At 45.5% G+C, this 15,190-nt stretch overlaps 1 protein-coding gene across 1 annotated transcript; it reads right to left on the bottom strand.

Annotated features, from left to right (window-relative positions):
* Window positions 1–1,892: 1,892 nt before the first annotated feature.
* GPHB5 (glycoprotein hormone subunit beta 5) lies at window positions 1,893–5,884 on the bottom strand. Its single transcript, XM_042047748.1, has 2 exons — window positions 5,656–5,884; window positions 1,893–3,874 (listed from the first exon to the last, which is right to left on the bottom strand). Exons 1-2 carry the CDS (start codon window positions 5,857–5,859, stop codon window positions 3,686–3,688), a joined length of 393 nt encoding a protein of 130 aa, XP_041903682.1. The 5' UTR covers window positions 5,860–5,884; the 3' UTR covers window positions 1,893–3,685.
* Window positions 5,885–15,190: the final 9,306 nt, after the last annotated feature.

Here is a 15,190-nt window from a genome sequence, read left to right as displayed (position 1 = left end):
ACACTCCCTGGCAGGATGCTGGGAGTGACAGGCTTTGCTCTGACCCAGGGCACCGGTTCTGGTGTTTTCATGTGAGTACAGTGAGAGCAGGAGGGAGCTGCCTGTCCTGCCTCCCAAAGAGAAATCCAGTCAGTGCAGGGAACACCCATCCAGGAAGGCCTCCTGCCCTCCTTCTCATGGCAACTCAGGTCTGAAGGTGAGGTAAAATACTCTGACTTCTGTCATGGTCATCAGGGCTGGGCACACCAACTGCAGGGGAGCTGAGCTTCCAGGGCCAGTGGACTATTGCAGCTGTCATAGAACAGGAGGGTATTTTGGCAAATCAAAGCACTGCATGGCAGTGACAATTGCTGTTCTGGTTAAATGAGCTACAATAACCTTGAGGCACTGAGTGCACTGCAGGGTACAGATGTGACTGGTCACAAGGGGCCTTAAAGCCTGTACACTACAAAACACACTATAGAGAAGGAAAAGTCATCTGTAGCATCATTGCCAGTGTCCAAAAGGGAAACTGAGGCACAAAGAAATCCACTGCTTTTCATGGGAGAGAGAATACCTGAGGTGTCACAGCCTTTGTGACAAACACTCTTTGCAAACACACACCAAAGACAGGCTGTTTAACTGCTTTGGACAGGTTGGGTGATGACATCTAAATCCGTGGCTTTAAAGAGCATTAAAATGCTCCCAAGGAGGTGAAGTTTGCCTGGGAAGAAGCTCCTCATGCTCTGAAATGTGTGGGCTGTGCTGACTGCCTGCAAATTCTGAGCAGGACACATCCCCCCAGCTACAGCATAAAGGATGTGAAAACTAAAGACCTGCTCACAAGTTGTGACAGGACAAGGAGTAATTTTTGAACTAAAAGAGGGTTGATTTAGACAAGAAGTTTTTTACAGTGAGGATGGTGGAACACTGGCCGGAGATGTGGTGGATGCCCCATCCCTGGAAACATTCTGGATGAGGGGGGATAGGGCTCGAAGCAACCTGGTCTAGTGGAAGATGCCCCTGCTCCTTGCAGGTGGGCTGGTCTAGAAACAACTCAAACTGTTCTGTGACTTTAAGTATGAAAATCGATGGGAATTTGACAGAATTAAGACCTACTAGTGTAATTACTTCTGGGGAAAAGTTCCAGATTTGCAATTACCAGCACCAGAAATGAAATTGGTTCCTTGTTATTAAGTCAGTGCTGTGTGCCTACTCGTGGGAACCCAGCAACGCCGGAAAAAGATGGATGTGCACCAGTCAAATCATAGAACTTTGGAACCATTTTTGTTGGAAAAGACCTTTAAGAACATTGAGTTCAACCATTAACCCAGCGCTGCCAGGTCCACCATGTCCCCAAGTGCCACATCTACATGTCTTTTAAATACATCCAGTGATGGCGACTCCACCACTTCCCTGCCAAATGAGTTGGTGAGCTCTGGTGGTGGCTGGACTTTTGTCCCTCAGGGCAAATCCACAGCATCTCTTTTGCTCTCTTCCTTGAAAGATCATCTCAAAGTGGCCTCTTGCTGACTTGGTTTCAGTCAGTACATCCTTCCCACCTCCGCCTTCTGCTCCCTGGTCTGGCTGCATCAGTCAAAACCCTTTTCCCACCCTGCAGTGTTCTGTTCTGATCACTTGCTGAGGTTTCTACTGTCTCACCGTGTCTGGGTACAGCCCTGATTTCCTGCTGGCTGCAAAGGAAGGAAGTTTGCCACTTTCTAACCCTACCTCTAATCCTGAGACTGCAGCACAGCCAGACTCCATCAGATAAATTCAGCGAAGGAAATGACTTCACACCAAGAAGATGTTTTGCAGGTGTTCATAGCTCTGGCAAAGAGTTTGTGGGAGCTTATACATATTCTATGTGAGAAATCTCTACACGCAGAAAAAGTGGGACACGTTGCTTTAAATTGCTTTCATACTGCAGTTTTGAGGTTTATTAAGGACACAGAACAATTTGCAGGTTCCCCATAATAACTGTAATGCCAGCTGACAATATCAGAGGGATTGTGAGGTGCAATTTCTAACAAAACATGAGGACTTTTTAAAGGGTAGTTAAACTCTCCATCAGCAAAAAACTGCTCCTGGTGCTGTTGGGCACAGAAGTCTCTATTCAGAATTACAGAAGGCAGGTGATAAAATCACCTTCTTCCTACTCAGTCACAGTGCAGCTTTTACAGATAAAAAAAATTATATCAACTAGTAAATTACAGGTTAAACTAAATGTCTCAATGTGGTCAAGACACCTGGGGAAGTTTCAAGCATGCATGCCTGTAAATGAAGGTGACTGCATCCAGGAGACAAGGCACTGAGTGAGGGAAGACAGGTGCAGGTATTACTCTCAGCAGCAATTCTTTCCTAATGGCTATCTGAGAAGGTGTCTTTGTTTTGTGAGCTCCTATGGGCCTCTCCCACTTGGCAAATCTTCCTGCTTTCACCTAACCTCCCATTTTGCTCAGGGGAGAAATGAGGGATGAATGTGAATGTGTCCTCCTGCAGCTGGGAACCAGTGAACGAAGGCACTTGTGTGGCTGTGGTCACAGGGGGCTCTTGTGGCAGCCCCCAGGTGTCCCCCTGGTTTGTAAAGAGCAGGTCTGAGGAGGTGTGAACTGTCCTTTGGAATATCTGCTCTCTTTCTTGTGCTGGACTTGTCTCACCCACCACTACTGGACGCTCCACAGCTTTCCTGCAAGCACATCTGGCTGTCCCCCAGCTCTGTGTGCACCCTCAGAGCAGCAGGTCTCCATGGAGCTTAGCAGCTCAGGGAACACCCCTACAAGCCCCCTCTTTCCCACCACCTCAGCCAGGGGCCCGCTGAAACCAAACTGTGATCGTTGCATTTTGGCTTGGTCACTCTGACAGTGGAAATTGTCAGGAGAGATGCCTTGGGCTCTGCAGAGTCTCACTGGTTCCACGTGAAGCCATTTCCCCTCCAATCCCTGGACAAAAGCAGATGGTTCTGCACATTTAATGTGCTTCTCTCCTATTCTTTTTTTTCAGGAATTGTCCCTTGTGAGACAAGATTTTTTTTTTCAACAAAATAGCTCCAATTAAGCAAAGCACTGAAATACGTGCTTAACTGTAAAAGTGCACTGATATTAAGCAAAACACTTAATCAGGAGCTTAAGTCCTTGGCTGAGTCAGGGCTGAGTATGCATCCCCCCTAATTTCAAGGTAGTGATCTGAATACTTATTTCCATTTCGTTGGCCTTGAGACCTTCTTCTTTAACTGTTATTCCTGAATGACTGCAGGGTAAGATTAACTGATGGAGGGGAGAGGGGGAGGTGGTGGAAGTGTTGGTAACTGCACTTTCGTTACTGGGAAGAAGCTAAACCCCAGATGAGTCAGGCTGTTATGGAGGAGGCAATGCCTTTGTGGCTGTTCAGTCCATGGGCACTCTCTGCAGGGAAAAAGGTCACACGGCGTGAAAAGCTCATGAGGAGGAAGGGAAACCAAATCATTTCTTTTTACCACGGGGTTTGCTATTGTGAGGCTGTGCGCTGGGTTTCTACAGCAATCATGCTTTGAGCAGCATGAGGAGGGGGGATTAAACCTCATCTGCCCAGAAAAGTCAGTGATTAGGAGAATTACAGGGCGAGATCAAATTCTGGGCTGATTTACACCCTCCAGAACGCTGGAGGTACCGAGGGTATGAAGCCGGGGGAGAACTCGGCCCCTCCTCGGCTGGGCTGGGGCCGGAGGTCAGTAAGTCTCGCACTCGGTGGTGGCAGTGGAGCAGATGTCACAGTCGCAGCGGATGGCCACCGGGTACGTGTAGAAGGGGTCCACGTCGGGGGCACACTTGGGCAGCTTCACCGTCACCATCCTGGTCTCGTTGTAGGTGCAGATCCGGTGGTGGGACTCGATGTAGGGCGGCTCCAGGATCGGCTTCTGCGGGGGGGAAATGCTGGCCTCAGGCAGGAAGCGAGACAAACATCTGGAGCCTCAGTTTCCTCAAGGGGATTTAGTGTAAATAGAAGAGCTACTGGATCAGGTGGAAGGGGCCATGGAAATAAGTTTTAGGCTATATCCTTCAACACTTGCCTGTTGGAGCCCTGCCATGGAGGGGAGTGGGCTCATGGATGTGTTTCAGTTTGTTTAAAGCATAAAGCTCCAATTAAAACCTGCTTGAAGGAAGACAAGATTATCCCAAAAGCTGGTTTGCAGCAGAGTATGAGTGTTCCGACCAAATGCTGCCAAAAGCAGCTGCCTTCTTCCAAAAGCATTGCTTTTCCATTAAACATATTCTGCTGGAAACCCTTCATGTGCACAAGCTGCCTTAGAGCAGGGGTGCATCCAGGTGCCAAAGGCTGGGGTTTTTTCTCAGCCAGACCCGTCTTCCCTGTCAGGCTGCACTTCCCACAAATCCCAAAGGCTGTACACTGTGGGGAAAGCTCTCGGCACAGCAGCCAGCATAGAAGTCTGCAGTTCCTCCTGAGAAAATCAGCTTGGCCAGAGACCTCAGCTATCAGGAGATGGTGGGAGCCTGAAGGCGTTGAAACCCACGCTGCCACGTGGTATCACAGGGGCATTGGTTTTGCAGAAAAATCAGTTTTTCCTCAACAGGGACACCCATTTTCCAAAGACTCCAGGAATGGGCAGCACACACAGGCATGGGAGCCCACTGCCTAAGGTAACACAGCCAGAAGACATTTTAATTTCTTTCTTTCCCTCTGTTCTGTGCAAAGAGCCCTCCCTGGGAGCCAAGAAGGATGGCAGGGGAGAGAACAGATGCAACATTTCGGCAAGATGTGCAGACACCCTCACTCTTGCAAAGCCCCCATCCAAACACCTCGTGGTGCCTTCTGGAAGCTGTTGAACCCACAGCCAGGTGGGTTCAGCTGAACTACACCCCAGGGGTACTGCAATACAGCAAGAGAGGCTGCAAGGTCTGAGCTGCCGGAGAAGCCTGGGAGTAGGGGGAACCAGGAGTCAAGACATCCCTCCAAGGAACCTTATCCCAGCGTGGAATCTGGCCACTGGTGGCCTTTCGCCTCATCCCACCAAGTCATGAAGAATGGGAGTCAGAGCTGGCACACAGACCCTGGCTCCTCCTCTGGTCACTTATGTGGAGTCCTTGTCTTCATGTGGACAAACCCATCTGAGTCACTCAAGATTTCTCAAATAAATTAAACTAGGATTGGCCCCTTGAGCCTTCCAGCTGCAGAAAGGCAAAGACAGTCAGAAATTTGTTCTCTGACGTGTGTGGATGTACTTACACTCTTTCTTTCTCCCTCTGTACACCCCTAAAACTTAAGTACTTCATATTTATACAAGGCTGTGACTTAAAACGGGACCAAATTAGAAACAGACGTTACCTTTTGGGATTTGCTTTTTGGAACAACATATATTACCCATCAATTGGGAGCTCCTTCTTAATCTCAAAGGACTTCTTTATTTCAAGCGAAGTAATAAAGTCCTCCTCTCCTTAAGTGTTCAAGCTGTAAGAGGCTTTCAGATTGCGTAGTAAGAGCATTACATAAGTGCTTCATTAATATCATCACATGGCTTCCATCCCCTTTGGGGCAGCGGGAGGAGGGAGGGACAACCAACAGCAAACTCTGGCAGCGGTAGCCAGGGGGTCATGGAGCAGGACACTGGGCAGGTGTCTTTAGAGGGCTTTTCCTGGGGGGCAAGTACCAGCCAGGGGTGTCCCCAGCTCACAGCCTCACCTCCCAGGTCTCGCAGCGTCCCCAGCAGGCGTCTGTGGTCACCCTGAGCCCACGGCAGCCGGGTTTCCTGGCCAGGAAGGTGAATTCCCGCACGGCACAGCCCACGAACGTCCACAGATCGATGGCCGAGGCCTTGGTGGCGGCGCCGCAGCCGGACAGCAGCAGGACAAGGAGAGCTCCCAGGGTCAGGCAGTGGAGCTTCATGCTGAAGGCAGAAGGGAGAGGAGGGGAGGGTTGGGAGAGCCAGCACAGCCCAGCAGGCAAGAAGTGCAAGCGGACGGGCTTAGCTGAGGCAGGGATAGCCCTTCCTCCCTTCAAACACATCCTCACTCAGCCTGAGAGAAGAGGGGCAGGTGGAGGAATGAGTGGTCACCTACTCCCAGAAGTGGAAAATCTCAGTAAAAAGCTCTGTCACAGAATGCAGCAGTGGGAGTTTGCCTGGAAGAGATAAAGTCACCAGCTTATACCTCAGCCCCACTGAAATCTCCATATTGCAGATTTGTTTTGCAGCATGTGCCTTTCTAGCACCCCTTTTGGGTTGCCCTGCACTCACACAAAGCCAATAGCTGCAGAGCTGGGAGCCAAGTATCCCTGAAGCTGTGCTGTAATCTCAGCATCTCCCCCAAGTGTTACTGGAGTTGCCAATACCAACATCCTGTGCTGTTCCTCTCCCAGGGCTGCAGCCAGAGGGGCTGGCTGTCCCTTCAGCACACACTGCCCTACAGCCACCTCAGACCCAACCCAGGCTGCCAAGCCAGTGGTCAGAGCTGGTCAGACAAGGGGGGACATGGCCAAGGTGACCAGAAGAACCCTGACATCCTCACACCTGAGCAGCTCAGCATCCACCAAGACCCTCTGATACCTGTTGACCTTCTGTCTCGGTAAGGAAAGCAACCAGCATCTCTGGAACAGCTCCTCTGTCAAAAAAGTGAGAGCTGGAAAGTAGTTCTAAGCCACAAGGTCCATTTTACAATTTACATACTCTCACTGCATTCAAATACATCCATCTTAGAAACCCGAGATTTGACACAATTTTGAGAAAGTCAGCAACTACACAGGGCACAGACTGGTGTGCGCTGGGGTCTGTTCTCAGCTGGACAGACCAAAATTAAGTGAGCTGGGACTGCCTTTTGCCTGGATGATGCTTCAGTCTGTAAGCTCCTGTTAAACAAAATTATTTAAATTTGCTAAATCAGAGCTTTAGATCAGCACATGATGTTTGCATCACATATGTCACTGTGTGCACACTGGAATCTTACACGTCATTAAAGAGAATATATTTATAGATAACCTTCAACAGGGTAAAAAAATAGCTAAAATTCCTTATTTTTAAAAGAAGATGTATGAGAGCAAAATAGACAAACTTTAGAACAAATCAAATATTTATCCTTTGCCACTTTAGCAAATCCTGCTGCCTTATTCATGAGCCAGAGCCATGACAGGGAGCAAACACAGACATGCACTCACCTAATTCGTTGGAGTCAGAATTCCTTTTGCAGTTTTAAATTGCAGGTGGTGTTTCAGGATGTCAGAGGGAGCAGCAGGAGACCTGCACTGCAATCTCTGTCAGCTTTGTGATCAGTAGGTCTCCCCAGCAGCTGCTACTGGGATGTCTAATTGCTCAAATTTATATAAAGGGTCTTGTCAATCAAGGCAGATCCTTACTTGAACTACCCAAGGCATCAAAGTCATTGACTGTAAAGCAAGGCTCCCCTTTCCAGCAGTGATTAGCTTCAAGGGAATGATTGTTTTTGCAGGTTATTGTTTCATAACCTGATCAAAAAAGGAGTATCTCGGTGAGTGAAATTATGAGCATGCACTGGGGCAAAAAGGATCTTCTTTTCCATAATGGAATATCAACACCTCTATGAAGGAATTGGAAGTTGGCTCTGAAATTATCATTACCCCTTTAATTAACAAGCCCTATGTAAACATCCTCAAGGGACACTTTTTGGATATTTCTACAAAAAAACTGCTTGGATTTTTGTCAACTGCAGAAGATCTTTTTTTTACTCAATTGCTCTGTACAAGCAAGGGCAAGGGACAGAGAGAGGAGGTGTGAGCTTGCAAGGAAAGAAAGTGTTCTCCTGGCAAGCCAGGCAGCTGAAACCACTGTGAAAGGAAATTTAGAAATCATGTCCTCTGCCTTCACTATGCAAACCAAATTTTCAGCTATTCACAGGACAGGGAGCAGCTGAGGAACTTGGTTCTGCAGAGAACTTGCTGGTCAGTGAGGTCTTAGAAGATGCATGGGAGAGAGAAGTGCAGCCATATGCTCACACAGTGACTGGGAAAAGTCATCTCCCTTCCTTTCCACCATGGATGGACAGCGACTTCCCAGCTCCAGTACCCAGGCAAATCCAGAAAAGGCAGGGCAAGTGTCAGGGATTATGGACCCTTCAGGATGATGCTGTCAAAGGCAGCCACAGCAATACAATCCAGCCCAGAGAACAGAAAACACAGAGGAAACCTTGATTCAAATAAAACCCATGCAACAGCATTTCAGAGTGAAAAACAAAACGAGTAGAAGGCAAAAAAAGAGTAGAGGAAAAGAACGAAAAAACAACAACCAAGTAAAACAGCATCTGTTGATGTCCAGAACATGCATCTTATTAAATATGAAGCAGTGATTACTATCAGCTTGTTAATTTACCTTACAAATAGCCAATACATACTTCTGATGGATTGCATTCAGGCTTGCTGCAGCATGAGCTACAGAAAACAACAAATCACCATTGAGGAAATGCGACATTGAACCGTTCAGGACCCAATGAGCCACATCACATCGGTGCTCTCCCTTTGTCAGGGTGAGTAACCCATGGCTCGAGGTCCTTGTTTCACTGCCAAGGTCAGCAGCCCACATTTGGTGCAGCATCAGGGCTCACACTTGTGCTCAAGCCCCTAGGAAGCCCAGAGCACTTGCTGTGTTTCATTATTCAGCTTGCAGCAGCCACACAAGGCTGGTTATTTACTCTCAAGGTCTACCTTTTCCATCTAAATTAGGAAATAGTGATTGGAACAAGTGAAAGAGAGAAAGGATTGTCTGAAAAACAGCAAAGCAGCAGGCATTTAGTGCTGTTGCCTATTGCCATCATGACATGGGAAACAACTGCTTCAAATAATTAATTCACTTAACAGAAAAGTAACTAAAATAAAAAAAGGAACAGATTTTTTTAATAAAAATTTGAAAACTGTCCTGAAGTTAGGAGGGAGGGGGTGTTTAAAATCTACCCCAGTATTCTCACTCATTATTATTCCCAGTCTCCCTGGCAGTAAAGGACTCCACATTCAAGTGAAGGGTGATCAGGTGAGATGCTGGAGGAGGAATATTGAATGGAGGTGTTGTAAATGTCTCCATCAGATCACCAGATATTGTTCTAGACACCTTTTTCCCCCACTGAAACCAATAGGGAAAAGCAGGAAATTCAAAGACAAATGAGATCACAGATCAGCCAAAGTCTTGTCACTGCTCTAAAACAATCAGCAACTTTCCACCAAAATAACCCTAAAACTACTCTTCTGCAATTTTCACTGACCAAAAATAAAGCTAGAAAATAAACTTTTAAAGTTTCTTTTTTTAATATACAGTTTAAAAGTTCCCAACTTACGGGGAAAGCATGAAAAAGTGAAAATACTGATCTTAAGTCTCCTTTATTCAATTCTGGAAATGTGCCAACAAAAATCAGCCCAAGATTAGAGGCAGGTACAGGAAATGCAAGCCAGATGGCAGATGAACCAGCTTTGACAGAGCCCTCTTCTTCTATGGATTAAAAAACCAGGTGCTGGAGTTTTTCTGTAATTCAGCTTGGTTTCAGTGGCTTCAGCTAACTATGATCCTGTTCTCTCATCTCCATTTGTACTGAACAGCCTCTTAGAGTAAAACAAAAGAGAAATTGCAGACTCTCACTTATTGTGTCTTTAGAAAATCCTGTCTGTGGGACAGACACCAATTCCTGAGGGATTTGCATTGTTTTTTGTGACAGGCCTGAGTGCTGGCTTTTTCCCACGCAGAGTTCTGTTGTCTTACAGTTCTGTGAGTTTATCTTATTTAAGTTAATCGATAAATGTACCACTAGGATCTCAGATTGGGTTGCTCATGAGAAAGGAGCTGAGATGTGCTGTTTAATGAGACAGACCAAAGGAAATAACATTGCTGAGTGGCTGCACACAATAAGCACTGCAGAGAGCCATGTAGGTGATGCCTTGAAGTGGCTACCTGAAAACAGAGGCTAGACAAGATTAAGAGAATAAAGGCATGTGTTTATTTGAAGGACCTTCAAAAAGGGCAGTCGCCTCCAAGGGGCTCCAACCAAGATGGATCCTGGGTCACGGGTTTTTCACAGTTTTATAAATTTGGTCCATTTGCATATTAGAGTTAATTCTCCAATTAAAGTTTCATGTACTGATGTAATTACTGCTTTAGTTTACATGTTTTGGGGCCTGGGACAACAGTGTGTCCTCGAGTTCAGGCCCAGAGAGGGTTTGTTATGTCTAACCAGCATGAGAGAACAGTAGCTAACAGGCTATATTAAGTTTCAGAGTTACATACCAGGCAGTACAGGATTTGAAAAATATAAAAGTTAAAACCTAAGGCATCATAGGTAGTGGCAGGCCAAAAGAATGTGGTAACCATTCAGGCAAGCAAAGAGAGTGACTGGACAGGAGATATTTAATGCACTGCATGCGAGAGGGGTTTGGAAGAGTGGGTGTTAGTTCAAAAGTAAGACAAAAGGAGAAATTGATGAGGAATCAAGGTGGTATGAGATAGCTGGCCAAGTTCACAGGAGGTGGCATCCAAGAGAGGTTAGGATTCAGTTTAGAACTGAGTGAGTCATTAAACTATCAGGCAGGACACATGGCTATAAAAGTTAGAGGTAATTGGATGAACTCACTGGAAAAAAAATAACACCAGAATCACTTTTCTCTATACAAGTTAACATTGGACTTTCCCTCAATAGGTGGTTTACTCTTTGCTGGTAGTTTTGCAAAAAAAGATAACCTTTATGTCCTGAAAACAGCATTTCAAACAAGCACATTGAGATTATTTAATCCATCCCCATGGCTGCTGTGTGTTTGTCTTGGAGCGACTTTCCGTCATTTTCTACATTTCGAAAGAACGCAGAGAGCTGGTTTGCAAAGGGACAGACAAAGCAGGTTTAACCTTGAGAGAGCACGGCTGATCTGGAAATGAAAATCAAAGGCAGCAAGTAAAGCTCCTCGAAAGGCTCTGACAGAAGCACTGCCAAGTGCCAGCCCAGGGAGCACAATGCAGCCGTCAGGAAATGTGTTCCCGGGTGGGAATTGGATAAACCTGGGCTCTCCCTGCGAACAATGGGACACCAGTCCTTGCTGAAGGTCTCGGGCACACAAAGCCCCTTCTGCTTTAAAAGACTTTCTGATCATTTGTTTCCTGGGCTTAACACAACGCGAGCTGGCACCGGCTGAATGAGCATTAGGGGGAGAAGAATGCAGTCGGGAAAGAGGATTTCTTGAGGCTGCTGTAGCAGTGACTCAGCCCACACTCAGTACTGGGGGGAATGACCCATCTTACACAGGAGATGAACACTTCTTGCAGCTTGTGGGGGTACCTGTGTTACGAATGGCAGAACAGCCCAGTGAACACATCTGTAAAATGCAGCCCTGCAGATCTGAAGTGCTGTGGAAAGCTCTGTGCTGACTGCAGCAGTATCGCAGCTGCTTCAGCACAGACACTGACTCACCGGCAGGGCTGTCACAAGGAAGCTGTCAGACACTATTCTTCTCTTCCTTTTCCATCAGACTTGGAAAATGAAGTCCAAGGGTGAGGCTTAACAGCAACAAAAAACTCTAATCCACCGTTTGCTTGAGGCACATCTATCCTGGTGAGATAACACTCTCTGCTAAAAAAGGCCTGTAGCTATGATGGATTCAATCCAGAAGAGAACTAATGAAGGTCCTACAGACACTAGAAGAGCTGAAAGATTCTAAAATTTGGTAGTGAGAATTTCTAACATATATGTATTGCACCCAAAACAAGGTAATTCCAATAAAGATAAATCCATAGCAGAACTGCAGGTTCAGTTTAGAACCTGATCATAACCTGATTTGATACTATATGGACAAAAGCTCTCTCCTATAGTTTGAACGCATTTACTAAAATTCCTTTTTTAGGTGTTTATATACAGGGTACCTCAGAAAAGCTTATTTCTCAAACCTTAAACTTTGAGCAAAATGCTCTGCAAGCAGAAATCAGAAGGAAAAATATAAAGGCAAAAGGGAAGTTAAGACTCTCCATGGTCAAGAAAGAACTTCCAACAAAATTCATCCTGACCTAATAGTAAAGGATAGCAAAATTTAGAATAAAAGATGTGATGTTTGTCTCATATCTGTCCCAGTCTGACTAGCACAAATATTGATTCCAGAGTCCTACTTTACTGTGGCAGTAAGTTACATGTTGCAAAGATTAAGAACTGCTGAAGACACATTTCTCAAAGACTGACTGGCAGGAAGAATTTACCTGCAGCAGGGGCACTCCTGGGGAGTTCCCTGAAGGTTTAGGGGTTGTGATACATGCAATGGTAACGGGAAAACCAGAAAAACACCTATCCAGAATGGATGAGGAGGAGAGGAAAGGTACAACACTGAGCCCAGGCTGTGGAACTCCTTTGTCATGGTCCTTAGGAAAGTAAGGAGGCTCATTTCTTAAGGCTGCCACATCCTTGCAAATACACAAAGGTGTATTTGTCAAGCATAGCTCCTAATAGTAAGCAAGCAAACACCACTTCTCCACGTTGGCAACATTCTTCTCAGTTTTTACTGGCACTTTGGAAGCGTGTGCACCCTTACATTGTCGTCAACCACAGCCACATTTTCTTGTCTTTTAAACTGTCCCCTTATGGTGATGATGCTGATCACATTCAGTCCAGAATCTGAATCCAAGAATTCAGATCCAATGGAATTGGCTGAATATTGATGTGAGCAAGAACTGGGCTCTCTAACTGTACACCAGGGAATTGCCTGGAGATTTGATTTGAGTTCATTGCAGTGTGGAAAATATTTTTCTAATAAATACAGATGCTATGCAAATTTTATGTGGTTGACAATAAGCACTTTAACTCAAATCACTTCTGCACTCCATAGCTTTCCTCTAATAGCCTTTTTTGAAAAGACATTTTAGTCTTTTAGGACAGACTAGTGAGCAATGACACAGCTGCTCAGGGCTCAGAATTTGAAGATGAAGCTTCTTGATCAAAACTAGAGAAGTTCAAAGACACATTACCTTAATTCAATAATTTCCCTACTGTTCATGGCCAGTGCACTGGAAAACAGACCCCTTGTCTCAACTCACATCACCCCCAGTGCTAATGCTCCCTTTTTAACATTGTCTTTGCTTTGAGTGAAGTTTACAAATTAGGCAAAGCTGGAAATTAAGTCTCCTGAAACAAAGCTACTGTCTCTTCCTGTGAATCCTGACAGAATAAACTCATAGAACTACTGAACTAATCAAAATCCAGCCAGGAAAACAAACATGATGAGAGTCCCAAACCCCAGAGAGGCACTTGGCCAAATCAAACCTCGGCACAGCATTGACCCAGACAGTAACAGGCAAGAAGTGTCAGCAGCAGACAGAACCAAATCTTCCAGCCTGAACTCCTTTTACCCTCTGGGGAAATGTGGATCTCAGTCAACACTTTGAGTCCTCAGACCATTTCCAGTTTAAGTTCTTCACCCTGTTCCCACTGATTTTAACAAGTTCCTTGTGGGTGCAGAGTCATCCCATGTCATGGGACCAGCAGGGCCCACAGAGACCAGGAAGTAAAATAGGTCCTAGCAGGCCAGAAGCAAACCCCACCACCATCCAGAGAGAGCTGAGGTACCAGAGGGTGGCCAGGTTTCTGCTGTCTATCTCAAGTCATCAACCTATCAGCAACTGAAGAATCACCAGGGAAGGGACACAAGAAGAGTGAGAGATAACAAAGATCCATCTTTCACCTCTGAGCATCACTGCCACAGGCACATCACACTGTGACTGTCTCACCACCCTCTCAGGGAAGAATTTCTTCCTAATTAACATCACTCATTATAGTTTACATCTTAATTACAAATTCTGATATCACAGTAGTAATGATTTCATGCCTGAGCTGAAAGCTCAGGTCAGAGTCTGTTCCCTCCTGCATATGGATTAATCAATAGAGATTAACTGAAAAGAGTACCACAAATTCAGTTTTATGGTGCTAATGCTACACACCTCTGCCTGGCTTCAAGCATGCTTTCTATTCTGCAGTCTTTGTAAGCTATGTCTACCTTAATTAGATCAGACAGATAAATCGTGATTAAAACAAAACATTTCTGTCATTTAAAGACACTTTCAAACCAGACATTAATTTATAAAGATCGGACAGTCTAACAAGACAAGTTTTGTGTTTCACAGAGCTTCACACAGTATTTTACTCTGACAATGTCAGCTATATCCTCTGATGTTCAAAGGTCAAATATGTAAATCACAGCTGAGTATAATAATTTCTTGCTTTGCTTGCAGCTGGCATGTGGCAAATGGATGTTGAAATCCAGCTGCTTAAATCCTCGATCCTTCATTTAAGTTTTAACCCAGCAGTAAAATGAGTAAAAGGTATGTTTGCAGAGGTGTGTGCCAAACTGTACCCCAGGGATTCCCACTCAACTCAAAGCACTGAAAGACTCCAAACTTCTTGGACATGTAAAGAATACAATATACAGATGTTGCTTTATAAGGAAAATGCATTACAAATGACTCACAGATTAAGCTGGAAAGATAATAAAGTTCTGGGTTTGACTTGAAACATAAGACCAGAAAATTAAGTTTAAGATTTGCCTCTTTAATTAGCATCAGGGATCGGTTGTCCTGCAGGCTCCAGTCACTGAACACTTTAGCACCACCCAAGAGCAACAAGTGCTGTAGGTTAAATTTACAAGGGTTAGCAATGGCCAAATCTCCACTGACACTGAAAGGGGAAAACTGCTGGTCTGTACTTCCTTTAGAAAACCCTCCTCACAGAGATTGGCCACAGGGTGCCAAACAACAATCGAACAAACTGCAGGGCCACAGCCCAGCATTTACTGATTTTCCGGCTTTGGGTGACATTCCCTCCACAGCATGGAGAGCTCTATAATGTGTCTCTAAAGAGATTGGTACCAATGACAGCTTCTGGACATCACGGTTGCACAGCCTTTTCAACTGAGAAATCACCTTATTTTTTTTAATCCAAGGAGCCAGAGTGTTGACAGATAGATCACAATTGCCTAATCTGCTCTCTTCCCCCATTTCAGTTGTTGGAGTGCATGCACAGGACTGTGTCCAGGCAAAGGTTTTCCAAACCTAATTAATACATAAGAAACAGACAGTGGCTGCAGCTGAGCAACACAGATTTTACCTGACCCAAGGGGAACTCTGGAATGAGAAGGACTCTCCATGTCACAGGAAAGTGGGAACTTCAAACCATGGTCTGAGGAACCTTGCTTGGTCTGGTCTGGTCCTCTTGCCGTCATTGTCATGGGGTTTTTATCACCGAAGCCATTG

Source organism: Corvus kubaryi, unplaced genomic scaffold (genome assembly GCF_017639235.1).
Source record: "Corvus kubaryi isolate FWS band 111438036 unplaced genomic scaffold, C.kubaryi_AGA036_p1.0 66, whole genome shotgun sequence".
Classification (NCBI taxonomy): Eukaryota; Metazoa; Chordata; class Aves; order Passeriformes; family Corvidae; genus Corvus; species Corvus kubaryi.
Note: the sequence above shows the minus strand (reverse complement) of the source record. Positions and strands in the feature narration are given on the sequence as shown.